This window comes from Pinus tabuliformis, chromosome J (assembly GCF_031772625.1).
Source record: "Pinus tabuliformis cultivar Carrire ecotype Pingquan chromosome J, CPIR1, whole genome shotgun sequence".
NCBI lineage: Eukaryota > Viridiplantae > Streptophyta > Pinopsida > Pinales > Pinaceae > Pinus > Pinus tabuliformis.
Window position 1 is genome coordinate 444301023 of NC_142295.1, and position 26137 is coordinate 444327159.

General features: G+C 40.2%; 1 protein-coding gene across 1 annotated transcript in view; it reads right to left on the reverse strand.

The window, feature by feature from the left end:
- The window catches only part of LOC149227725 (uncharacterized), a 429088-nt gene that overhangs the window by 346470 nt on the left and 56481 nt on the right, over window positions 1–26137 (reverse strand). Inside the window, exons 3-7 of the mRNA XM_089380583.1 lie at window positions 16014–16119; window positions 15799–15900; window positions 15497–15556; window positions 15241–15319; window positions 5759–5903 (exon numbers count right to left, since the gene is read on the reverse strand). Coding sequence (XP_089236709.1) covers window positions 5759–5903; window positions 15241–15319; window positions 15497–15556; window positions 15799–15900; window positions 16014–16119 — 492 coding nt within the window. The remainder of the gene's footprint in view (window positions 1–5758; window positions 5904–15240; window positions 15320–15496; window positions 15557–15798; window positions 15901–16013; window positions 16120–26137) is intronic.

Here is a 26137-nt window from a genome sequence, read left to right on the forward strand (position 1 = left end):
GTAGAGAGAGGTTGTCAGATTGGGAAGGAATGTGGGCCACTATTCAACAGGAAGAGATGAGGAGAGACTTAGTCAAATGAAAACTTGATAGCAACAACAGCAGTGGGATGAAGCCCAAGGAGGAGGAAGAAAATGCAACCCTTCCATCAAAGGGGAAGCGGGAGCAGCGGAGAAAGAAGAAGGACGTCTTGAAGATCAAGTGCTTTCGGTGTGGTGAATTTGGTCACTACGCTACACAGTGTCCTCTCAAGAAGAAGGACAAGGACGAGAAGCATGATCCGAAGGCTGCATCCACAAAGATCGAGGAGGAGGAGTTTGCCATGGTTGCCTAGATACCTCCAGGGGAGAGGTGGGGTGATCTAGTACTGTAGTTCGAAAGAACTGCAGATGGGCAGGATCCTTGAGGAGTCTACCTCTCGAATCAATACCTTGCTACCGGAGCCCATATCAGAAGTAGCAGGATGGACCAGTGTTAGTTGGTGCAGAGGAGTGCTGGAGTGACAGTTGTAGTGGCTAGGAGTGCTAGAGACTGAGCAACGCAGAGCATAATTGGCAGCAGTGTAGTTGGCACAGTGCAGAGGGTCAGCGTAGAGACTAGCAGTGGTCAGAACTCCAATAATAGATGCATCATGCTGAACATCTGTTCAGTAATTTTGGATGATTTTCCGTTGCTGATGCAGTAGCGGCAGCAGTTGGAGAAGGTTGCAATACAGATGCAGTGTTGTCAGTGGCAGGGTTAGCAAGAATACAAATGCAACATTTGCGCAGTAGTTGGTAGGCAGTGATGTCAGACATCAATAACGCAGAGGGAGATGTTACAGAGAAGGGTGATGCTTCAATAGGTTGCATTACTAGAACACATTTCTCGTTAAGAGGGAGTGTTGATTTCTGGTAGCATCGGATGTGCTCTAAGCCTCAAAATTTGCAGGGAGGCTAGGACACATGCATTCCACAATACCCAGAAATCACTTTGGAAAATTCCACTTGGAGACAGTTTTATTAAAATAATTAATTATTTTTAATGGTTGCCTAAGTCTAAACTTAGGAAATTAAAATAATTAAAGGGTATTAATCAAACTGATGGTGAAACTTCTAGAAGAAGACGAAGATCGAGTCCGAATGATCTGAGCCATTGATTAAAATCTAATATGGGTCATTGATTTCTCAACTGGAGGATTATAAGAAGGACTTCGATGGGCATTTGGAAAACACATCGGAGAGAGATCAAGAGATCTAATTTCTCAGAGGGAGTAGCACAACAGTTGCTAGAGAATCGATCAAGGTGATTTCTTGCAGTGAGGGGTAGGGATTGTAGACAGAAGGAAGCTTTCTAGATCTGGGGAGTGCAAGGCAGAGAAGGCCGAGAGTAGTTCAGTGAGGCAGCATAGTGCCACGCAATGGCAGCGCAAAGCTTTAGAGGGAGTTTGAATCCCAACTAGGAGAGACGAGATTCAATGCAGGAAACCGGGGTGTGAGATCGGAAGGCCTGGAGATTGAATTTCCAGACAGTAGGAGGTCAACAGAGGGATTGACGCAGAGCCTAGCCAGAGTGACGCAGTTTTGCATAGGGTTGACGCAGAAGCTGCACAGAGGTAGCATGGGGCCAGTCAACAAGCCCCAAATCAGAATCAAATCTCCCAGAACAGTGTGAGATTTCTCTCACTAACATTTTTGATAGTTTCTCTCTGTATCGGATAGCCAGTTGGGCATCCAACGAATTGTACTTAGATTTACTACTGCATAATAATTAAAACCATTAGTTTCTGCACCGGTTTTCCCGCATTGGGTTTTTCTAGGGACACTTGTCCAAAAATAACGGTGTCATGTGTTGTGTATTTCTTTCTTGCTTAGTTTCTTGTTTCCGCAATTAATTGGTGAAGGATGTAGTGTATTAGTTTCGGTATTTGTTGTAGGATGCAGTAAATAATTTGTTCAGTAATTTAACAAATAAAAGATACTTAATCAGTTGCTGCAGTAGAAATTTGGGTTTCCAAATTTTCACACATGCTTGGTTCACTTAGATGAAAAAATGATTGAATGTACCTGATGTCATAAGTTGCAGGACTGGATATTGTGTGTGATTAGAAGGTGGTTTCATTATGGGTTGGGCAACTTAATTGGGGCCTAAGTCCACTAGTGGATCATATTGACACCCATAGGTGAAGCGCTAAGAGCCATGGGACTCCTGTCGCTTGTAGACCATCATTCTTATCCATGGGCACCCTCAACACCTTACGAGGGTTTCACTTTGCCCCATATTATTTTCGAGATGATGCACTTGGACTAGCATACCCTAACCGACTTAGTAGTGATCACAAGGTTTGGCAGCTGATCAGAGGCCTAAATGAGGTTTGTCTCACCCCTTGAGACATGGGAGGGCTAGCACCATCCTCAGAGCCCTCAATGTTGGAGCAAAACCAGGCTATTTTGTCATCAAGAGACCCATGAAATCCTATTTGTGCCCCAAATGCAAAATTGGGGTCGACAAGATGATTTGCATGGAAGTCTAGGGGACAATCCCTAGATCATGATTTTGGAGCCCTCTACACTCACCTTGGCATTGGAAGAGCCCAACACATGATCTAGAAGGGCCTACGCATCCATGGCATCACCAGTTCAGCCTCTTTGTGTGTTAATCTTTACGTTTGCACAATGGTTACTAGGTCAGATTGTGACCTAGCGTGTTTCTTCACATTACTTTATGACTTAGCAAGGGCTTCTTGTCCTAATTTGATCTAGTAAGACTCATATATTTGAGATCACTTCATTGTAATCAATCACCATCACACTTGGAAACTTTAGACCTCTTAGAGGAACTCACATTTGTTTCTTTCTAGCTATTGGATATTTTTGGAATGCATTTTGATCTGGAATCTAAATTTGGATTGTCTTTGGAACTATTCTTTGTCAAATGGATAGAGATATTGCATGTTATCTTGTAAGTGCTCTTTGTTGAATATTATCATTTTGAATGTCTAATGTATGGAGCTATTGCTTCTAGATTATGCTAGTTTGTGCCCTAATTTATTGAAAATAAATTTTAAAGGCTATGTAGATGAATTTTGCATATGTTACTCATGCATAACATGTAATGAATGTTCCTATTGGTAATTTTTTTTTTAAATCTCTCCCATGAAACTCCATTTATCATTGAGTGAGTAAATGCTAGAATTTTGATACATAGGGCATCCAATTTCGGCCTCCTTAGCAACGAATTAGGCTTAACTAGAGCATCCTTAATTCCATATGCCCAAAGGACAAGGCACTAGTCCAAGTCTTTGGTGATCAACCTTAAATTTTCTCCATAATTTTCTATTCTCAAATTCGATCCTTTTAAGGCTAGGAAGGAGAATCTAGGGCTTGGAGCAAAATTTTAGGGAGGAGGCTTTTTGGTGGTTTGAGAGCCTAAACACCAAGAGGTAGGTCTTGACTACATGACCTATCATTTTGGTGGGCATCTACTAAAATTTCATCCATAAAATCTCTTTCCCTAGGTGTTGCACTAGTTGGGAAACCCTAGTTTCTTCTCCCTCAACTTGAGGACTTTCTTGAAGGTTTCATGAGCCTTGTAATTATTGGAATCCATCATGGGGAACCTTTTTCTCATTGGTCTTAACCTCTAGAACTTTGTTAATTCCTAAAAACATCAAACCCTAGGACTTGAACCCTCCTTTATAGGTCTTTTCATGGAGAGCGAATTGCTTCTTGGGAAGCCTTGAATTTTGATTGTCTTTCTTTGAATGAGTCCTAATGAGATCATCATGCACCTTATCCATAACATATCTATTTCAAGTGATCTCATCCTTATCAGGACTCCTCCCATCAATGAAAATCTATAAAGAGTATGGGGGTTTTGGCTGAGGAGACATTGGTCCTCTACCCCATTGTTGTCCCATTGTCTAGTTTACACCTTGTAGGGTTTCCCTCTGTAAGTCCTGCTAGATTTTGTAACAATAGTTACCTTTGGGTTTAATGTACATATGATGTAGTGCGATTTGATTGATTGTTGGTGGACCGGGATGCTCCATCAACCTATTCATGTAGCAACACTTTTCCTCAACCTCGCATTTTCCTGCAAATGCAACTTTGATTTTGATGGCGAGGATGAGGCAAATTGAAATAACACTGGATGTGGATGCCATTTCCTTAGAGAATATTGTTGTATTATCTAAGTGGAGGGTGGAGTCTAAGCAACCTATCATGGAGGAGGCACCTGGATGGTTTGAGGAGCAATAAGAAGAACAATATGAGGAGCAAGAGGAGAGGAGGAGGAGGAGAGACAAGAGGATGTGACAGTATCAACTCCGCCTTTTAGAGGCACTGATGAGCCTAATTCTACACCCACCAGTGACCTTCAGACACTTGTTGCAGTGCTAGGGCCTTATGCTGTTAGGGACAAGCTTGGAAAACAATCCATCATCTTTTCCCATAAAAGGGGAAGAGTGCATTAGCTAGCAGCTACTTTTGTTTTTGTTGTCCATGTACATATATCTCATTAGGATGAGATACATTTATATATGTCATGTCATTTTGTATTGGTTCTCTAATTTTGAATCCTTCATTGGACAACTATCAGAGTTCAAGATTCAGTGTCGATTATATATATAATGGATTGCAAATGAAAAATAATCCATCATAATCCATCATATATATATATATATATATATATATATATATAGTTCTTTCTCCATATTTATGTGTCAATGTGTTTATCTAATGTTGTTTTATCTGTTTAATTTTAAAAAAATGAATATATTATCTATTTTTTAATGTTCACTGATTTTTCCATTTTTTTGGATCCTCACCAATTTTTTGCAGATTCTGATTTTTTCAATATTTCTATTTACATGTTATTTGTTTTCTATTTTGAGTAAATCATATTACTGTTCTGCATTTATTTTCTATACAAATTATATTTTCAGATTTGTAAAACATCAAATAATTAATATCTCTCTTCGCCCAAGACCCCATACAAGGCACTGCTTAACCTTTCATTGGGTGAAGTTATCTTGTATATGGAATTCTCCCATAACCCTTCAAGAGGAAGTTGGGTTTAAAGAGTCAAGACTTGTGCCAAGGTGACAGTGAGCACTTATCATGTGTGTGTCATCTTAGCAGGTTGCAAGGACTTTGGCAACCTTTCTAGTTTGGGTGGTAACGGGGCCTTTATCAGAGGCTTAAGGTTAGCTAGAGATGAGGGTGTATACGGGTTGATTCTTCAATGTGACACAACTGTGCTTATTGAGGTGACAAGTTAATTGTGCAGGATTGAAGCACTTGCCAAGGAGGTTAAATTGCTTCTAGAGTTCTTTTCTAATATTTGTATCAAATATTTATTTAGACATAAGAATGTTGAGATGGATGCAAATGGTAGGTCTTCGTTTACCTGAGTCCTAAACAATTGGCTATTATTGAAACACATTAGCACTTGGTTCCTTTGAAATCAATTTTTCTTAGTTTTAATTACTTTGTACTTAGTTTTTAGGGTTGCCAATAAAATTAAATCATTACGTACATGTGAAGGAAAGGATAAAAGGGTTGAGTCAAATGAGAATATAATTTGGTGCATTGGTTAATATCCCTTGGTTTCTTGAGGTTGAATATCACTTTGTTAGGCCAGTTCAGTACACTATTGAGATAGATGTAATATAGTCTAGTTTTTTGTCATTTATAAAAATAAAGTGGAGTGCAAGTAAACAATGAATAGATGAAAGTAGTACAACCGATCTTGACTAGGAAAAAAGTAGTTCAAAGTTACCTATAAACATATTGAAATGCACCAAGGACCCTACACTCTTCCAATGTTGCATTTGGCCCCAACAAATTTAATGCATCAGGTGCACGGGCACCGATAATACAATGATCATAAATCTCCTCAATACCATTTGCATTGACAAGTATACCTGCAATTACATGTTTACCATGAGAACATTTAGCATATCATCAACTTAACTATTTAATAAAGGCTTTGGTGTAGTCAATTAATTACATTATCTATGATCATTGATTTTAGAATTGAAGAGAAATATGAGAGCTAGAGTTCCCTATTATTTTTGTTCATGCGCTTGATCCATCTATTTGTGCATATGTGAATAAAAGTTTGGGAGAAACTTCTATACAGAATTGATGAAAGAAATGAGTTGTGCAAAGATATTACCAGAAAGATAAAAGATTATACTTTGTTAATGGTTGCTTAACCTGGTAGGTGAAAGTGGGGTGTTGTTATCACCCTATCAGGGTTCAAGTTTCTCAATGACTCACTTGTGTTTGTGCTCGTGCTTGTCTGTGCCTGTGCTTGTGAAAATAGGTGGGGCAATGTGCAAGTCCTGGATGACTTTGGTAGAGTAGATGCCCCCATCCATGGCTTCTTAGCTGAAGAAAAATTATTTAGCAGGGCAGGATGTTTATGCCTCGATGTTAAATTAAAAAAAGAGCAGTTTCTACTTATTTATGTTGATGGAAAATTAAAAAAAATTAAAAAAACTATTTAGATTTATCATGGACTATTGCTGACAAACCATTATAAATATACCCTCTAATTCAACGTGTATTATGTTAGTTTTTGGTAGCATCCAACATGTGTTCTAGTCCCGATTTGCGTCAGAGAGGCTAAAGAACATAAGATCTCCAAAACCCATAAAATGTTTCAGGAGAAAACACCTAGAGACCACTCAATTAAGTTGATTGATCAATAATTAAAAATGTTTAAGTCTAACTTAGGAAAATTGATTAATTAACAACAATTAATTGAGAAATATCGAGAAAGCTCTAGAGATTCACATGGATCGAGTCTAATATGATCTTAGTCGTTGATAACGACTTAATCATGGTTGTTGGTGCTCCAATGATAGATTATAAGATAAGATCAATGGGATGGAGATAGATACGTCGAGTAAGAGGGAGAGTGAGTTCCTTAGGTAGATCGAGCTAGCCAATGCAATGATTCAACAAGGAAGAAGAGTTCGAGTCAGAGAATGAGGAGGATCAGTGATTGATGGAGCAACAGAAGAGTTTTCTGGGAGAGGTTCCTAGTAGCAGATCAACAGTAATAGGGAGGCCAAAATATTTTTGCAGAGAGGCCGAATAACTAGTGCAAGCAAGCCAGAAACGCAGTGCGAGTTTCCAGAAGAGGGTTTGCAGAGTTTCCAGAGGTCAGATCGAGTTCCAGGAAGCAAAGTGAATTTATTCCAGTGGAAGAGGGAGGCAAGACGACTCCTCTGGAGCCAACTAATAGGAAATGCAAAGTTCCCAGGCCAAGCAGTGCGAATTCCTGGAGGTTGAGTTTCCTCAATGGGGTTCGGGCAGGTCAAAGGGAGGCTGAGATTATTTGCAGAAGGGAGAAAAAATCTCCAAATTATTTTTCCAATAGATTTGTTGGAGCATTGCCAATAAGGAATTCAGATGATTGTACTTAGATTTTACTGTTGCATAATAATGAAATAAACCCTCATTTGTTGCACCGGTTTTCCCTTTAGGGTTTTTCCGGGGACTATTGTTCAAAAATTATTGTGTCGATTCTTATTGTGTGTGTGCATATTTTCTTAGCTTCTAGTTTATTTTCGACTGCATATTTTATTTTTGGTGAAGATTGCAATTGTGAGTTTATCGATATTTCTCGTAATAATAAATAAACTGCATAACGGTTAGGAGATAAACTTACAGTAATTGTAATCAAGGAAATTTCAGATGGTATTAGAGCGATTTTGATCATATCAGAGGCTCAGTAGCAAGAAGGAGAATTTGTGCAGATTCAGAGGGAGCCATGACCACGAATTTCTCAGATCTACACAGACCACCAGGAAGTGCGAATTGCAGAGGCAAAGGGTTCGATTTCCAAATCTGGGTTGGAGGAAAATTCAATCATCCTTAGAAGAAGAATTTGCAGGCAATGGTTTTGCTAGATAAAGGGTTCTAGTGAGCAGATCAATTATTTTGTTGAGCAAATATGGGCGCAATAGGTTTGCAGCAGGTTTTGCACTGGCAGATCAACATTGGGTGGAAGAGAAAGGTACACGAAATTATACTCAAGATGTCTTCAGTAGATTTCTTAGATTTCTCTAGTATGGTCGCAGAAAGATTTGACATTCAGGGAGCTACAGATTTTTCTTCCAAATTGAAGGACGAATTTGCTTAGATAGCTTGCCTCTCTAGCTCAACTTCATAGGGAATCTGGTATATAGACAGTGGAGCGTCATCTCATATGACAGGAATTAGAGAATACTTCTCCAACTATAAGGAGAAGAAGATGGACTTCCAGATTTAGATGGGAAACAAGAGTAAATGTACACCAATTGGAGTAGGTACCATCGAGATTCAGAGGGAGTCAGGAGAAAGCACCAGTGTTACAAATGTGTTGCATGTGTTTGGCTTAGGTATGAACCTCATTTCAGTATCCAAACTGCAGGATATAGGATATGATGTCCCCTTTGTAGGGAAGAAGATGTTCATCAAACACCAAATCTGGAAGAGGTGAAGTAGATTGGAGTTCAAAGCAATAGGTTATATAAGTTGCAACTCAGTTCTCCAATAGCACTAGTTAGCAGCAACAACATTGATTGCAGTAGCAGTGGAAGAGATCTGAATGAACTATGGCACAAGAGAATGGGACATTTACAGCATGGAGCACTTAGGATGCTCAGGGAGACAATAATAGGTGTTCCAAAATTGAGCACGGAACCTGACGATGTGTGCAGAGGGTGTGTGCTTGGGAAATATGCTAAGGCAACATTCCCAAGAAGTGACAATCAATCAGATGGTGTACTACAACTTATACACTCAAATATTTGCGATCCTATGTCCACTAGATCTCTTTGAGGGTATGAGTACTTCGTCACCTTCATCGATGACTATTCGAGGAAAACCTAGATCTATTTCTTGAAGACCAAGGATGAGGCCTTCAGTCGCTTCAGGGAGTTCAAGGCTCTAGTAGAGAATGCGACAATGAAGAAGATCAAAGTGCTTTGCTTAGATAACGGAGGAGAGTACACAAATAGTGACTTCATGAGTTTTTGTGTGAAGGAAGGCATTAGGAGGGAGTGGAAAACTCCATACAATCCACAACAGAATGGGGTAGAGGAGCAGAAGAACAGGTCATAGTTGGGGCTACAAAGGAAATGTTATATGACCAAGATTTTCCCAAGTTTCTATGGGCAGAGGCATGTAACACGACCATGTATGTACAAAACAGGGTTCCTCACAGGGCATTAAGGAAGATAACACCAGAAGAAGTATTCTCAGGGAAAAAGCTAGAAGTCAGTCAGTTAAGGATCTTTGGAAGCATAGCTTATTGCCATGTGCCAGATGAGAAGCACACTAAGTTGGATCAGGTTGCAGAAAAGGGGTTCTTCGTTGGGTATAGCGAGACCTCAAAGGCACACAGGATTTACATTCATAGCAACAAGAAGATTATTGTGAGATGGGATGTAAATTTCATGGAGGATAGAGCCTTCAAGAAATCTTGCAAGTTACCAGTAGGTGATTAGAATGGGCTAGCAGAAGCTCCATTAGTCCAATAGCAGGGTCAGCCATAGGGACAGTCACAGGGATCTAGTACGGTTACTAGTACCAACATGACCTTAGATGTAGGAGATCTAATGGGTTTGCAGCAGTCAGAGTAGCAGAGGTAGGATGAAGAGCTGGTCGAGCCACCCACCACTAGCGGTCGAACCAGCAGGGAAGTTCGTCAGACATTGAGGGATGTAGAGGAGTTCGTAGGAGCTCATTGGACAAACAAGAGAGAACGCAGACAACCAAATAGGTACCAAGCTTTGGTAGAACAGGTTGTTAAACCTTCGAGCTATCAGCAGGTTGCATAACATCAAGTGTGGATAGATTCCATGGTGGAAGAGTATAGCTCTATCATGACAAATAATGTTTGGGAGGTAGTGCCGAGGCCTGTGGACAGGTCAACTGCGGGCTCTTGGTGGATCTATAAGATCAAGTATGATGCAGATGGTAGCGTGGAGAAGTATAAAGCTAGGTTCATGGAAAAGGGGTATGCACAAAAGGAAGGCATAGATTATGAGGAGACCTTCGCCGCAGTTTCCATACATACTTCTATCCGGTCGATTATATTTGTAGCAACACAGATGGGATGGCAGATTCACCTGATGGACATCAAGACAACTTTATTGAACAGGGTGATAGAGGAGGAGGTATATATCAAACAGCTAGAGGGCTTCGAGACACATGTGTGCAGACTGAAGAAAGCTCTATACGGGCTCAAGCAGGCTCCCAAGGCATGGTATGGTCAGGTTAACAATAATTTGTAGCAGATGAGATTTGTCAGAGTGATGCATATCCCATCCTATACTATTTAATGGTAGAGGGTGAGCCACTCATCTTAGTGTTGTGTGTGGATGACGTCTTCTTGACTGGGTCATCAGGGCTCATAGAGGATTGCAAGAGAAACCTGGTAGCAGAGTTTGACATGAAGGACTTGGGGCTGATGCATTATTTCCTAGGCTTGGAAGTATGGAAAGGATGGGGAGATCTTCCTTGGTCAAGGGAGATATGCTACAAAGATTTTGAAGAAGTTCAGGATGCAGGACTGTAGGCCTATGTCTATGCCTATGATTACGAATTGGAGGAAGATAGATGCAGCCAAGGATGAGGACATTGATCCAACCTTGTATAGACAGTGTATCGGTTCCCTCATGTATCTCGTCAACACTAGGCTAGATATCTACTTTGCAGTCAACACTCTTAGTCGGTTTATGGTGGGACTGAATTGAGTGCATTGGACAACAACGAGGCACACTCTGAGGTATTTGGACGACATAGTTGAGTATGGATTGAGGTATAGTCGAGGTGATGGTGTCAGACCACATTAGGTGTTTCTTCAGTGTTGGATTGGGACTTGTATCTTTGTGCAATAGGAAACATAAATTCGTGGCATTGAGCTTTACAGAAGCAGAGTACCTGGCAGCTAGGATGGCCACATGCGAAGCTATATGGCTTCGGAAGCTACTAGTAAGCTTGTTTAGTTAGAAGTTGGATGCGACCAATATCTATTGTGATAATCAGAATGCATCAGGCTCTCCAAAAATCCAGTGTTTCATGATACGTCGAAACACATAGACACTCGACACCACTTCATCAGAGATTGTGTACAACATGGAGCAGTCTAGCTACAACATGTTCCCACAAAACAACAGGTTGCAAATATACTCATGAAAGCTCTAGGGAGAGCTAAGTTTGTTTATTTCAGAGAACAAATGGGTATAGTGGAGAACCCTTTTCAGCAGTAGAAAGATCAGTGTCAATAGGCACAATCAGATCTTGAGAGACAATGTAGAGACTAGTTGCAGTCAGTTACTAGAGGGGCATAGAGAGTCGAGATAGATGAACGTAGACAATTACTCAGTAGAGAGTGCAGAGACTAGTTGTAGATCCAATATAGGGACACAGTGGATTCGTATATTAGTTCTCAGTTGCAGCAACAACAACAACATGAGGTCAGATGTAGCACAGGTAGTGTTGGCAGTAGTGTAGAGTCAGCAGTAGTGCAAATGCAGGATGGTTCAATGACAGGGTTTTTAGTTTTTGGTAGCATCGTATGTGCTCTAGCCATGAAAATTGGTGGAGAGGCTAAGGCACATGAGTTCTAAATAACCCAAAAACCATTTAGTTAAATTCCACATGGATTGTATTTTATTAAAATAATTAATATTTTTAATGGGGTTCCTAAGTTTAAACTTAGGAAAATTAAAGTACCAATGGGTATTAATCAAAATATGGGTGAGAATGATTTAGAAAGTGGATCAAGTCAAGTTTCAATCTTAGTTGTTGATTAGAGACTTAATCTCAGCTGTTATAGTCTCAACGAGAAAAGTATAAGAAGGAGGCTTGGGGTTCAATTAGAACACACATGGAGAGAATGAATTGATCTAGAGTTCGATTTCTAGTTCTAGGAAGCTGAGAAATTTGAACTAAGTGATCATTCTGCAGCAGAGGGGTAGAGATAGTTCAGGAATACTGGGCAGAGAGGCGGAGAGCCACTAGTGGAGGCAGCACAACACCTAGAGGGACTGACGCTAGGCTAGTCTAGGCCCACGCAGTCTTGACACAGAGCCAGAAGGGCCAGCGCAGAAGTGAGGCTGCCCTCACATAGAAAGAGGAAATTGTTGGGGAGCTGCCGGAACAGTAGGGAGAGGTTGACGCAGAAGCTCCAGGAGGCAGAAGAGATAGTGCAGTGTTGACGCAGAGCCTGTAAGGCTGACATAGGGCCTATGCAGGGCCAGTGCAGAGATAGCCAGGGTTAGCTAGTTCTGCTGCCGGATCACCCAGAAACTGCCGGGTGAAGAGAGGTAATCTCACTTAGTTTTCCGCCATTATATTTTTTCTCTGTCACTGGATTGCCGGGAGGGAAACCATCATTGTATTTAGAACTACTGCTTAATAATATAAAACCCTCAGAGCTGCTGCACCAGTTTTCCCGCATTGGGTTTTTCCGGGGACTGTTTTCCAAAAATAACTGTGTCCTATGTATCTTGTTCGTTACTCAGTTTCTTGTTTCATGTAATCAAATTAAATTGGTGTAGGCTGCAAAAGTAATTTACTTTAGTATTTTCAGAAAATAACTTGATAATTTATATTAAAATCAAGTAGGAGAAGTAAATTCAGTTTTGCTACAGTAGGGGTTGCTTGAGGATAGGAATTTTCACAAGGGTTAGCAGATGATCAGCGCAATGTTGATGGACAGTGACAACTAGTTGTATCACAGTTGTCAGATATCAACAATGTGAGGTGGTCCAGCTACAGACTTCAGGATATTCATCAGGCTTATGGGTATGGTAGTGGAGTGGAGAAGGTAGAACACATTCCTCTCTAAGAGCGAGTGTTAGTTTTTGGTAGCATCAGACATGTGTTCTAGTCTCAATTAGTGTCATAGAGTCTAAAGAACACAAGATATACAAAACCCAGAAAAGGTTTTGAGAGAAAACACCTAGAGACCACTCAATTAAGTTAATTGATCAATAATTAAAAATGCCCTAGTCTAACTTAGGAAAATTGATTAATTAACAACATTTAATTGAGAAAGATCAAGAAAGCTCTAGAGACTCACATGGATTGAGTCTAAGATGATATTAGCCTTTGATAACGACTTAATCATGGTCGTTGGTGCTCCAACGAGAGATTATAAGAGAAGATCGATGGGGTGGAGATAGATACATCGAGCAACAGGGAGAGTGAGTTCCTTAGGCAAATTGAGCTATCCAGTGCAGTGATTCAGCAAGGAAGAAGATTTCGAGCCAGATAAGGAGGAGCATCAGTGATTGAGGGAGCAACAAAGGAGTTTTCCAATAGAGGTTCCCAACAACAGGTCAACAGTAGTAGGGAGGCCGAAATATTTTTACAGAGAGGCCGAATAGCTAGTGCGAGCAGCCAGAAACGCAGTGCGAGTTGTCGGAAGAGGGTTTGCAAAGTTGTCAGAGGTCAGATTGAGTTCCAAGAAGCAAAGTGAATTTCTTCCAATGGCAGAGGGAGGGAAGACGATTCATCTGGAGCCAGCTAGTAGGCAGTGCGCAATTCCCAGGCCAGGCAGTGCAAATTCCTGGAGGCCAAGTTTCCTCAATGGGATTTGAGCAGGTCAGAGGGAGGTCGAGATTATTTGCGGAAGGGAGAAATTTCTCCAAATTATTTTTCCAGTAGATTTGTTGGAGGATTGCCAGTAAGTCATCCAAATTATTGTACTCAAATTTTACTGCTGCATAATAATAAAATAAACCCTCATATGCTGCACCGGTTTTCCTTTCAAGGTTTTTCTGGGGACTATTAACCAAAAATTATTGTGTCGATTCTTATTGTGTGTGTGTATATTTTCTCAGCTTCTAGTTTATTTTCCGCAATGTATTTTAGTTTTGGTGAAGACTGCAATTGCGAGTTTATCGATATTTGTTGTAATAACAAATAAACTGTAGAACAATTAGGAGATAAATTTCCAATAATTGCAATCAAGGAAATTTCACATATTATAAAAACTGATAGAAATTGGCCATTAGGTTTCGAACAAAGTAATAAATTAACTATATTTTGAAATTTAAAAAAGATAACTTAATATTTTATATGCTTCCTAAAACAATAATCAGTGATTTTTGGCATGCCAAGAATGTAGCCATACCTTCCCATAAGATTAGGCTTCGAACAAAGTAATAAATTGACTATATTTTGAAATTTAAAAAAGATAACTTAATATTTTATATGCTTCCTAAAACAATAGTCAGTGATTTTTGGCATGCCAAGAATGTATGCCATACCTTCCCATAAGATGGCACTTTGATAAGTATCTAAACAGACTTCAAAATATTATTAAGAAGAAGCCATGAATAGGAGTCGTGAAATATAACCCAAACTACAAAATACTGCAGAATTGCATTGGCAATTTTTCTTGTATTGCATGTTGCAATGAATCCCATGGTGATTTATTTTGTGAAGACTGGATAGGTGATATAAATATGCTTTAAAAGAACATTTCAATAATTATCTTATTGAAATCTTCATATTGGGCAGGGTGGAAAAAGAACTATGGCATGAACTGAACTCAATGAATCCCACCGACTTTCTTTTGTTAAAATGTTTTCTAATCCCAGATTATGCTGCTAGTATTTTCATATTGAAGTTTATGTTTATACTGCTATAACATGAAGGTTAACAACCGCCATCATTTTGATGTCAATTTTCAAGGGAGCCTTTAATATTGTTTTTGCAATGGATTGATTGAAGGGTTGAATGTAATACCCTATAAAATATGTGAAGGTATGTGGGTTTATCAAAAAAAAAGGTACTTGTATGATAAAGGGGAGAATGGTAGGTAATCTTAGTTGTTGCAATGATACTCTGATTGTCAATTGCCTTTGGTCAAGAAACACTGTGAGAGAGCTGGGGCATTAGATTTTCTGACAGGAAATTGAAAAGAGAATGGTTCACACGAACATACAAAGTGATGCAACTGCATCATCTCTTTGTTTATCTTTGTTAGATCTTAGAATTTGAATCATTCTCAGCATAGGCTACATTTGCTTAGGTCATGTTTTTTCAGGTGCTGTTTTGGTGCTCCTACATTGCATTTTTACTGATGTACTTAGCCGTCCCATTGACTTATTTGTGGTAATTTTCTCTACATTAATAAAAATAATCTTGTCTTATCTCATTGTTTCATTCCAACTTTTATGGTTTTAATTAAGAGCTTATGCTTCAGAGTGAGGAAATGTCACAGGCTGTAAGGAAGAAGAAACTTACCTTCTTTGGTGGTTGAAATCCTTTGTACAGAGCAATTTGTCTTAATCTTACAACCCCTTTTCCCAAGCTCTTCGATGACCTGTTATTATCATCATTTTCTTTTCATTCCAGCTACAAAATATTGTTGTGAACTTAAGAAAACTTGCTTAGCGAGGTTCATTTTATCTGTATTATTGGATAAGTAGATATCGTTTTGATTAACTCTCAAGCAAAACAAGTTTGTTAACAAAGTGTTTGGTCTGGAGTTTCACTGCACCTTCTTGACATACGTGTGAGAGCCGCCCTTAACTGTCAGCCATTGTGGTCGGTTAAATATCTGCAATTCAGCGCAAACTAAAACAACTTAACGGCATTGTGTCCTGAACAACGCTTTTTCTTTAATATAGTTGCTTCCATTTTAAGAAAAGCTATAGCATGGGCAATATCATAACCTTTGAAGGTTCTCAAAGGTAAGATAATAATACAAGTCAATACAATTATATCTCGTGTTATTGCATTTGAAGGTGCATGATACTCGAATCAAATCGTATTGAAGTTGTGATCAATTTGGAATATTACCTGGAGTAGGCAATGATTGAGGCAGAAGGAAAGAACGGAAATGGCTGAAAAATCCATAACCTTGTTCAAAGAACAGGGCCAGATTGATGCACACATAGGAATCTGCAGAGGGTTATCACTCATAAATCATTACAGATTCCTCATTCTAAACTTTCTATCTAGAAATAATAGCGAAATAGATAAATAAAAAGAACCTTTCTACAAGATGTATTTACCAAGTAGCAATTTTGAAACTGTTGTGAATAGCCGTGCGATTGAATGAAATGTCCCAATGTTTGATTAATGTCAATGTCGGGATTATTCTCAATGTTCTCGAGATATCTGTAAGTCGCATTTCAAAATTCAGTTAGACGATTCATAAAATACAACTACATAAAATTGAATGTAAATATAATCATGTAGAATTCCACATGACTTACATATGCTAACATCCTTAACCTCGATGTGCTTGAAACAAACAGAAAAGGAACCGTTGCTAAAAAGTGGAACTTTTTCAGTCGTTAATGTTTAATTCTGCAATTATGTCATGGATGTGTAATCTCCAATTTCAATTATTTACCTGTCTGGGTTAAAGAAAAGATCAATCAATCACTCATTTTTACCACCTTTTTATAGTTATATCCATTCATTGAAGACTTATGGCATCAAGAACTTGATCCCAAAATGCTGGAAACACATTTCAGGAATTTTGGTAAGCTTCCTTATACGAAATGTGTTTGAAAAACGGTTGAAATGTTTCAATGGCATTACACATTTTTGAAACTTTGTGATTCATCTACTGTTTTACTGAATGTTTTGGCCATTTTTGTATAGGTTGTTTTAGCTTATTTTTTGTATAGGTTGTGTTACCAACCACTAGTGGCTGACCACATAGGAGAAATTTTCACCTAGATTTGTCTTTAGCCGGCGAACAACAACCCCTAACGACCATGAATGTACCTGAAGGGACTTTGCTTCATCTGCAGGGGACCTGACCACTCATGCTTGAGTGACACTGAGGAGATGACAGAGGTAGAGCAGGTGGAGATTCCTTTTGACCTTCAGGGCGAGGATGCTTATTTGGATGAGTTCATGGGTTCATACGAGGATGCCTCCGAGGAGCATGAGTCATGTAGAGTCATTGACAGCAGGATAAATTCATATGATGAGAAGTTAGTGGACCCTATGGGAGACATTCAGGATGATGAGTCACCAGTGGTGATTCAGCATAAGCAACATATGGTGGAGCATGAGTTAGCTGAGGATGATGATGTGCACAATATGCATGATGAGCCTTCTGGGGAGATCCAGTTGGAGGTTCATATTGAGCCCGTGATGGTGGAGGATGAGAAACCATCCTTGTGGTCAGCCATTGATGAGGAGCAGACAGTTGCACAGACAACTTGCAGGGTGGCGGTGTTTGTAGACACTAGTCCTCAGGAGTTGTTGGAGGCTGGCAGGGTTGTTTTGCGGGAGGCTAGTAGACGACAGGAGCGCAGAGTTCCCGATCAAAGGAGGGAGGAGCTGTTGGAGATGGTGGTGCATCCATCTTTGGGCCTACCCATTGATGCAGTGCAGATAGGTGCAGTGGCAGCCGATAGAGCTGCAGTATTTCCAGGACACAACCCTCTCCAGGAGTACATAGACAGGGCTTGTAGCACATATTGCCCGCTTTTGCCTATTATAGTGAGGGGCAGGTTTCCTTAGACAGATTGGTTTGATTGACCAAACAGAGCATCACCAATTGAGCAGGGACCCATATTAGCCTAGTAGACTTCTTCCTTACACAGGTGTCCATGCATTGGATTGGCGAGAGATCATGAGCTTCTACCCTATTGATGGAGTATCATTTTTAGTCAAAAGCATTGTACTGCAAGAGCCCTTAGAGGTGAGGGATATTACATGCTTCCATTGGCAGCAGGATGTAGGCTAGCCACTCATCAGTATTTCAGCATAGCATCAACATGATGAGATTGACCTTGGTCTATGCCAAGGGTTGGATTAGAGAGAGGTGACGATTTGGTATATGGTGGATGGAGAAATATTCATGGTTGGAGTTATAATACAACGGGAGCCATGGATACTCGATACTTGTTCTTGGTGGCATTGGGATCCAGGAGGATTTCTTGATGACAAGTTCAGTCAGAGATTCATCTGGGATCCGACAATTGAGGGGTCCGTTAATGGTGGGTTGATACAGAGCCAGGGCATCACCCAATGGTTTGTATGGGATCTGAGCATTGGGTCTCAGTTGCGTTGGGCCACCATATTGGTCCACATATTTTGATTGTTTGAGGGCAAGCAATCTTGGGGAGTGAGGATTTGTAATGTTCCTTTTTCTGGTGTTCCTTATGACATAGTTAGGATGGACTTTCAGAGTTGGGAGTGCACAGGTCACAAGTGCAGGTTGGTGTCATTAGCGGGCCCAGGGGATTTTGGAGGGGTTTTGAGGAGTTTCTGTGAGGTTTGATGGCATTCACTTGGTATATTCCATCATCCACACAGTTTGCCTTTCGTTCCAGTGCATTCTGACAACTTTCAAAAAACAGAGTTATTATTGGGCCTCACTCAATTAACTACGCTTAAGGTGGCATTCTGGGAGGAATATTTGACAAAACACCTTAGTGTAATAGCTCGTTGGAATCAGAACGAGAAGATCTACAGGATGGGATGGTTAGATATGATTTTTAGTGACTTGAGGGGACATGGTGGCCAATTTACCCTTTTGCTGCATTAAAAATAATATTTTAATTAAAATAAGAGGGAAAGTGCTCCATGATTAAAATAATAATAAAATAGGAGGTTCTAGAGGGGTCCATCAGATCTATAAAAGGGGAGGAGGAGGCCATTGGTGGACATCTTCAATTTGTATTTTCTTATTGTGGAGAGGTTTGAGAACTCGGTTCTCTACTTCAGTAGTAGACCGAGGACGAAAACCCTTAGGTGATTTAGAGAGATTGGGCGAGCAACCATCTCCCCTTGGTGAATTCATCCATAATTCACAGGAGAGCTTAGCAGTGGCAGTTTAATTCAGTTTTGGTGGAGGGCTAGGGCAGCATTGGAGCAAATTCTTGAGGCGAGTTCTATCTCATCTATATTAGCTGTTTTGACATGTAAAACCCCAATATATATATTATAAATAAAGCTGAGATTTCCTTCTACTCATTATCGTTATTTGCATGTTCTATGTTGTTAAATTTTACATGGCAATCTTCTGTTTATGAATGGAAATTTTATCTGAAGTATTTCTGAGTTAGAATTTCAAGAAAACCCCAAATTGTTCCATTTGGGACATTACATGGTGATCTGGAATTTATCCAGGACAAAGAATTAAAGATATTACAGACTCGTGCATGGATGTGCCTATGTTACTTATGCAACGGATCGATAAGATTGCTAGAATACATAGACATTGAGGCAATCAGAGAAAACATAACAGTCAAATATGTAAATGAAACAAGTTTAATAAGGAGTTCACCCAATGCTCCTCGGCTATCTCTCCCGGTCCAGCCTTTCAGTGGTGGCGTGAGCTCGATTCGAGACTCACTAAACAGAATGAAGTCAGTAGGAATGGAGTGCATAGACTCTCCTTACTGAAACTTGACCTCTGAGGGTCACAGTAGTATGACAGGCCTATGCTGAGGAGTTTGCTTGAACCTCTCAAGCCTTCAATGGAGTACACAGACTCTCTGACTCTCTCTGGCTCTGTCTGGCTCGATGCTGCCTTCAGGTCAGCTTGGCTTCTACTCTCTGTTCTCTGCTATTAGCTTCTTGCGTCTAGCTAACTCTTGTCTGCCTCTCTGTTTGTCTTCTCGGTTTCTGCCTGCTCTGCTTCTGTCAGTTCATGGCTTTTAAAGCCAGTCTGTTCTTTTGACTGTTCGTTTCCGCTTCCCGGCCTTCTGGTTTCCTTACCTCTATCCGTTCGAATTCCTCTGCTCTGCGTCATCATCACTGGGTAATGCCTAGCAGGGTGGTGGCCACCTGTTTCCTAATGAATTGGGTGTTAGATTCCTTGAATCATTCTTTGAATGGCTGTTAATTCCGTTTGCTTCAAGATCGCCTGCGAAACATGAATCGTTTGCCAACTCATCATCCACGTCGGACTTCAAATTCCCTGTCATCTTGCTTTTTGACCTGTCAAATCTGGTCAGTCATTGGGACGCATCTCCGCTGTTGATCTGGACCCCCCGGATCCTACGGTCGTCCTTCATATCGGGCGGACAAGTCGCACGATGTTTACTCGTCCGATGCAGGTGGTTTTCTCTCTCATCCGCCGGACGCGTGTCGCTCAATGTGTGGCATCGGGTGGGACTCAGTCAAAACTGCTTACCGCCTCGAGGCCTTCCGATATCCTGCCGGTTTGTGGAATCCCGCTCTACGGAACCGAAACAGTTACTTTTCCGTTTTTCATAGCGATTTCGGGTGCGGGCGCTTCTGGGCTTTCTTTCACTGAGGGGGATGCCCTGCGATACGCGATTAGCATATCAGAAACCACCCCCATTTCTTGATTTGGCCTCCGGTTTTGCCAGTTTGCGCCAGTGCGCGTTACCATGGGCCAACAGTCTGCGTGCTCGACTGAGGGTCCTCGTTGCTCCGCTCTAGCCACAACTGCAACTGTTTACGAGTATTCTTTCTGATAGCTTTGATTTTTCTAAGACTTGAATCTTTTAGCATAATTTGAAACAGTCATGAAAACTTAGAGAGTGTTTTAGGATCCAATTTGAATCACGGCCTTCCCACTAAAAAAAGCGTTTGGACCACCAAAAGTTGGTTTTCTTTTAAGCATCAATCAAGTGAGGGTATTGCCTCCTCGCTTGCTCAATTTCTATCCATTTCGCACTGCTTGGATTTGAACCTTTGAGTCCAATCCCGAGGTATTCAACATCCCCTCTGCGCGTCTTTCTTACCTTCCTGTCTAGAACTATGTCTTCCTGCAATTCATTAAGATATTCAGGTAACAGATCATCAATAGAAGGCAATTGACTCTGCTCTTTGGGATCTTCGATTAGTGAAGGTTCAAATAGTCTCAAGCTGTCTGCATTAACAACTGAGTAGATGTGCATGTAAGTTGGTAGATCAAGGTGAAAAGCATTCTCACCAATTTTCTCAAGTATCTTTAAAGGTCCATATCTTATTGGCTTCAACTTCTTACCTTCACCTTGCATTTTGTCTTTGCTGATATACAGCCAGACTTGATCACCAACTTGGAAACTATGCTCCATCCGATGCTTGTCATGCCTCGCCTTGTACTTGGCTTGGCTCTTGTCTAGTTGTTCCCGTACTGCCTAGTGAATCTCTTGGATTTGTTCAATGAACTTGGGTGCCTTGTCCACATCATTGTGTCCATCAACTGCTATGTCTTTACCGAAGGCAAAATCCAAGGGAGACCTTGGTATGAAACCAAAACAGGTCTCAAAAGGAGATCTCTGTGTAGAAGAATGTTTAGCTCGGGTGTAAGCATGTTGCACATAACATAAATGTTCATCCCAAAGTTTGGGATGCTTGCTACAATAGCCTCTGAGCAACTGGATCACTGTCCTGTTGACCACTTCTGTTTGGCCATTTGTTTGCGGATGGAAAGTTGTGCTCTTCTTCAGCCTGGTGTCCATCAATTCCCACAAACTTGACCAAAATTTTCCAACAAATCGGGTATCTCGATCAGATATTATGGAAGTGGGTAATCCAAAATGAACCCATACATGCTGAAAAAACAACTTTGCAGTTTGTTCAGCTGTAATCTGTTTGTTACAAGGTATTAAAATACACATTTTGCTGAATCTATCCACAACAACACATAAATAGTCATGACCTTTCCTAGATTTAGGCAGTCCTCCAACAAAGTCCATGGAAACACTTTCCCAAGGATGAGAAGGAATTGGTAGTGGAGTGTACAAGCCTAGCTTTCTATTGCTGGGCTTGCTTTTAGCCAGTGTTGATAATATCACCGAAATATCGGCGATATTCGTAAATATCGCGATATTTTCGACGAGTCGAAATATTGCCAAGAAAATATCGCGATATTTCCGAAATATCGCCGATATTTCGGCAAAATATCGCGCAACGACCCAATTTATCGCCGGGAGACAGTAAGAAATCGCCGCGCGGGTTATAAAATTCGGATTTTGGGTTTTTATGAATCATTTTCATTTCTGATTGCTGGAGAAGGAAGGAGAGAACTTTGTGCTTGCTGCCAAGGAGGGTTTGAGCGTTCCATAGCTATTATCGCCACCAACAACGAAGATTTCATTGATCTAAGCTTCAAGAACAGTGAGACAATTTCATTTCTTCCATTAACAGGTATGTTCAAATAAACCCCTATTTTAATGAATTTTTTGTTAGTTTTAAGATTGTTCTTGCTTTCCTATTTGCCTACAATCATTTTGCTTGATTTTTTTTTCCATTTGAAAAGATTTTCATGCCCATGAGCAAATGCAAGGGTTTTAAGTTTTTAAGTTTTCAAGTTTTCTCCATATTTGGAGAGCAAACTCCATTTTTTTTGAGTTCATAGCTGCAGAGGCTATTTATTAATTTTATTATATATTAGGGGTTCATCTCTATAAAATTTCTTCACCTTAGAAATTAGTTTCTTATTGTGCAATGTGAAGTTGTGAACAGTGAGGTAGGTTTACCATTTGCCTATTTCTAAAAGTAAATTCTATGTATGAATTTATGAAATTTCAAATGAATTTATGAATTTTCAATTTCAATTCACATTGCAAAATTGCAAATAATGTAGCAAAAAAATTGTTTTGTAAAATGATGTGGTTATTAGTATTACTTATTAAGTTACTAATTCCAATTTTTTTTTTTGGTGCCCTAGGTTTGAGTTAGCCCACTACAAAATACAAATATGCCAAAAGCCTTGGACCCATTTTGGGAGTATGGGAACCCTGATGGTGGGACAAATCATGCATATCTTACATGCAAATTGTGTGGGACCAGGATGACAGGTGGGGTTACACGACTGAAATACCATCTTGCTAGACTCAGTGGACATGTTGTTGGGGTTTGTACAGTTTCTAGTCCGGAGCTTATACAAAAAGCTCTTGAGGCAATTGATGAAAAGGACAAAAAGAAGGAAGAGGCAGAAAGAAACAAAGCTGAATGTGCAGGTAGATCTTTTGGGTTATCTTCTCCTGATTTTGATGTTGAGGGTAGTGGCCCTAGTGGGAGGGGCTCTACAGCTGGCACACCATCACATGCTATTGCTAGTGTGACTGCGAGGTCATCATTTTTTGTTCCATGAATAGGACCTGGAGCACAACCTGGCATAAAATCGCTTGTTAAAAAGAAGGAGAAGCAAGAAGCAGATAGAGTCATGGGGAGGTGTATTTTCTGGAGCGACTTACCTCTCAGCATCACCAAAACCAATCCATTTTGGCAGCCAATGTGTGATGCTATTGCTGTTGTGGGCCCAGGGTACAAAAGTGCCACATATGAGTAGTTGCAAGGGCCAATTCTTCAAGCAGAAAAGCAGGACATCAACTCTAGATTGACAGAGTTGAAAAAGACATGGGAAGATACTGGATGCACAATGATGTCTGATGGTTGCACAGATAGGAAGGGTAGGACCCTTCTAAATTTCTTGGTACATTGTCCTAAAGGTACCATGTTTATTAAAGCGTTGGATGCATCAAAACATATCAAAGATGCAGCAACGATATGTGAGTTGTTAGATGGGTTCATTCGGGAGATTGGTGTGTAGAATGTGGTGCAAGTCATAACAGACAATGCAACTAATTATGTGTCTGCTGACAAAATGCTTATGGAGAGGCATCCCACATTGTTCTGGACTCCGTGTGCAACACATTGTCTAGATTTGTTGCTTGAGGATATGGGGAAACTCTCCTTCATCAAGGAGGCGGTTGATATCGCTAGGAGCATCCCCAAGTTTATTTATAACCATGCTTTTGTTCTTAGCCTCATGAGGAGGTTCACTAGAAACAAGGAGTTGCGGCGTCCTGCCATCACACGTTTTGCCACAACCTTTATTACTCTTCAGTCTTTGCTTCGATGTCAATTCGAGTTGAAGCAAATGTTTGTGTCTGATGATTGGCGTAATTGTAGATACAACAAGAGACATGACGGGAAAGCCATTGCAAAAATGGTGTACTTTGAGACATTTTGGCATGGAGTAGAAGAAGCATGTGCAGTTAGTGAACCTATAGTAAAGGTTCTTAGATTGGTGGATGGGGAGAAGCCTGCAATGGCTTATTTGTATGAGGGCATGGATAGGGCCAAGGAGGCCATTCATTCCTATTATGCAGACAAGGGTTCTGTTGGCCTTGATAGGCAGATGATGTTATGGGATGTGATTGATAGTCGGTGGACAGGGATGCTTCATCGACCCATTCATGCAACAACACTCTTCCTCAACCCCGCATTTTCATACAAATGCAACTTTGATTTTGATGGCGAGGTGATGGAAGGGCTCCATTCCTATATTCAGAGGATGGTACCTGAACCTGAGCTTCGTAGCAAAATCAATCGCGAGATACAATCTTATCGGGATTGTGTTGGCCTATTTGGCTTTGATGATGCTATTAGGGAAAGGACCCTCTTCATGCCACGTAAGTGACAAGTCATCACTCATTAGAAATTAGAATCTTCAATTTAGAATTTCCTTACTTATAATTCTATTTTTTTTAAATTTAATTATGTAACTTTTATTTGAAAGTTTAATTATGTTTTAATTTTTTGAATTTTTTATTTCATTATTTTGTTGTAGATATTTGGTGGCGAAGCTATTGGTGCAAGGGCACCAAATTTGCAGAAATTGGCCATACGAATCTTGAGTCAAACATGTAGCTCTTTAGGGTGTGAGCACAATTGGAGTGTATTTGAGAAAATACACGCCAAAAAGCGCAATAGGTATAACTTTGAGCTCAAGCCTTCAGTTGAGCAATCACACTTATTGTAATTTTTAATTTTTAATTTATGACCTTCAAATGTCAAGAGTCAAGAGTCAAGACTCATTACTTTTTTTGACACTCTTACAGGTTGGAGTTCGCACGCCTCAACGATTTGGTGTATGTGCATTACAACATCCGACTTCGAGTGAGGCAAATAGAATCACCAATGGATCCAGATGCCATTTCCTTGGACAATATTGATGTATTGTCTCCGTGGAGGGTGGAGTCTGAGGAGCCCATCTTGGAGGAGTCACCTTCATGGTTAGAGCCACTGGCAGATGATCCATTGGAACAGGGGCAGCAAGAGGAGGACTCGGAGTCGGAGGAGCAGCAACACTCAGAGGAGGAGTAGGAGGAGGAGGAGGAGGACACTGCGGGAGCATCAGCATCAACACCATCTGCTATAGATATAGGAGAGCATAGCCCCATACCTAGCACTCATTATTTGACATTAGGTGCAGAGGCAGGGTCAGGGCCTTCTACTACTAGGGGCAGGCCTGGCAAAAAGCCCATCACATTTTCCCGTAAAAGGGGGAGAGGGCAGTGATTTCAGATAGATACCTGCTAGTTTTATTTGTTATGCTACATATAACTCATGATGATGAGATACTTTTATATATGTGATATTATTTTGTATTGGTTCTCCACATTTGAGTCCTTGAATGGACAATTATCAGGGATCAGCAGGATTTGGTATCGCCTTTGATGTATCATTTCTATTTGACATCATATATATCAGTGTTTTCTTCATATTTATGTGCCAATGTGTTTATTTCATGTTGTTATTGCTTTATATGTTTAAAAATCTGAAAAAAATGAATATATTATGCATTTTTTATGCTTGTCGATATTTTGCTGATATTTTCGCCGATATTGCCGATAAGATATTTTCTGGACCCTCGCCGATATTTTCCCAATACCGATATTATCAACACTGCTTTTAGCACACATGGTACACCCTCTTACATATCTAGAAACTGTCTCATTCATTTTTGGCCAATAACAAAATCTTTGCAGCTATGCAACTGTTTTACTTACACCAAAGTGACGTTATATTAGAGAAGTGTGTGCTTCTCGAATTATCTTTACTCTTTCAGTTTGTGGAATGCATAGCTTCCCAAAATGATACAAGAGTTGGTCCTTAACATGATAATCCAATTCTTCTACTCGTTTGCCTTGACTTAAAGTTGCATATACATCTTTAAAATCTATATCTTGAGCATATTGTTCAATGTAGCTCTCATGCAGTACTGAATTATGCTTAAGTATAGTAGATGCATTTATAATTGGTCTGAACAACATATTTGCAACTTTATTGTGTATGCCCTTTTTATATCTGATGACTAAATGAATTGTTGTAGAAAACCCATCCATCTATAGTGTCTTGATTGCTGCAACTTAGTTTGGGAGTGTAGATATTGAAGTGGTTGATGATCAGTATGTATAAC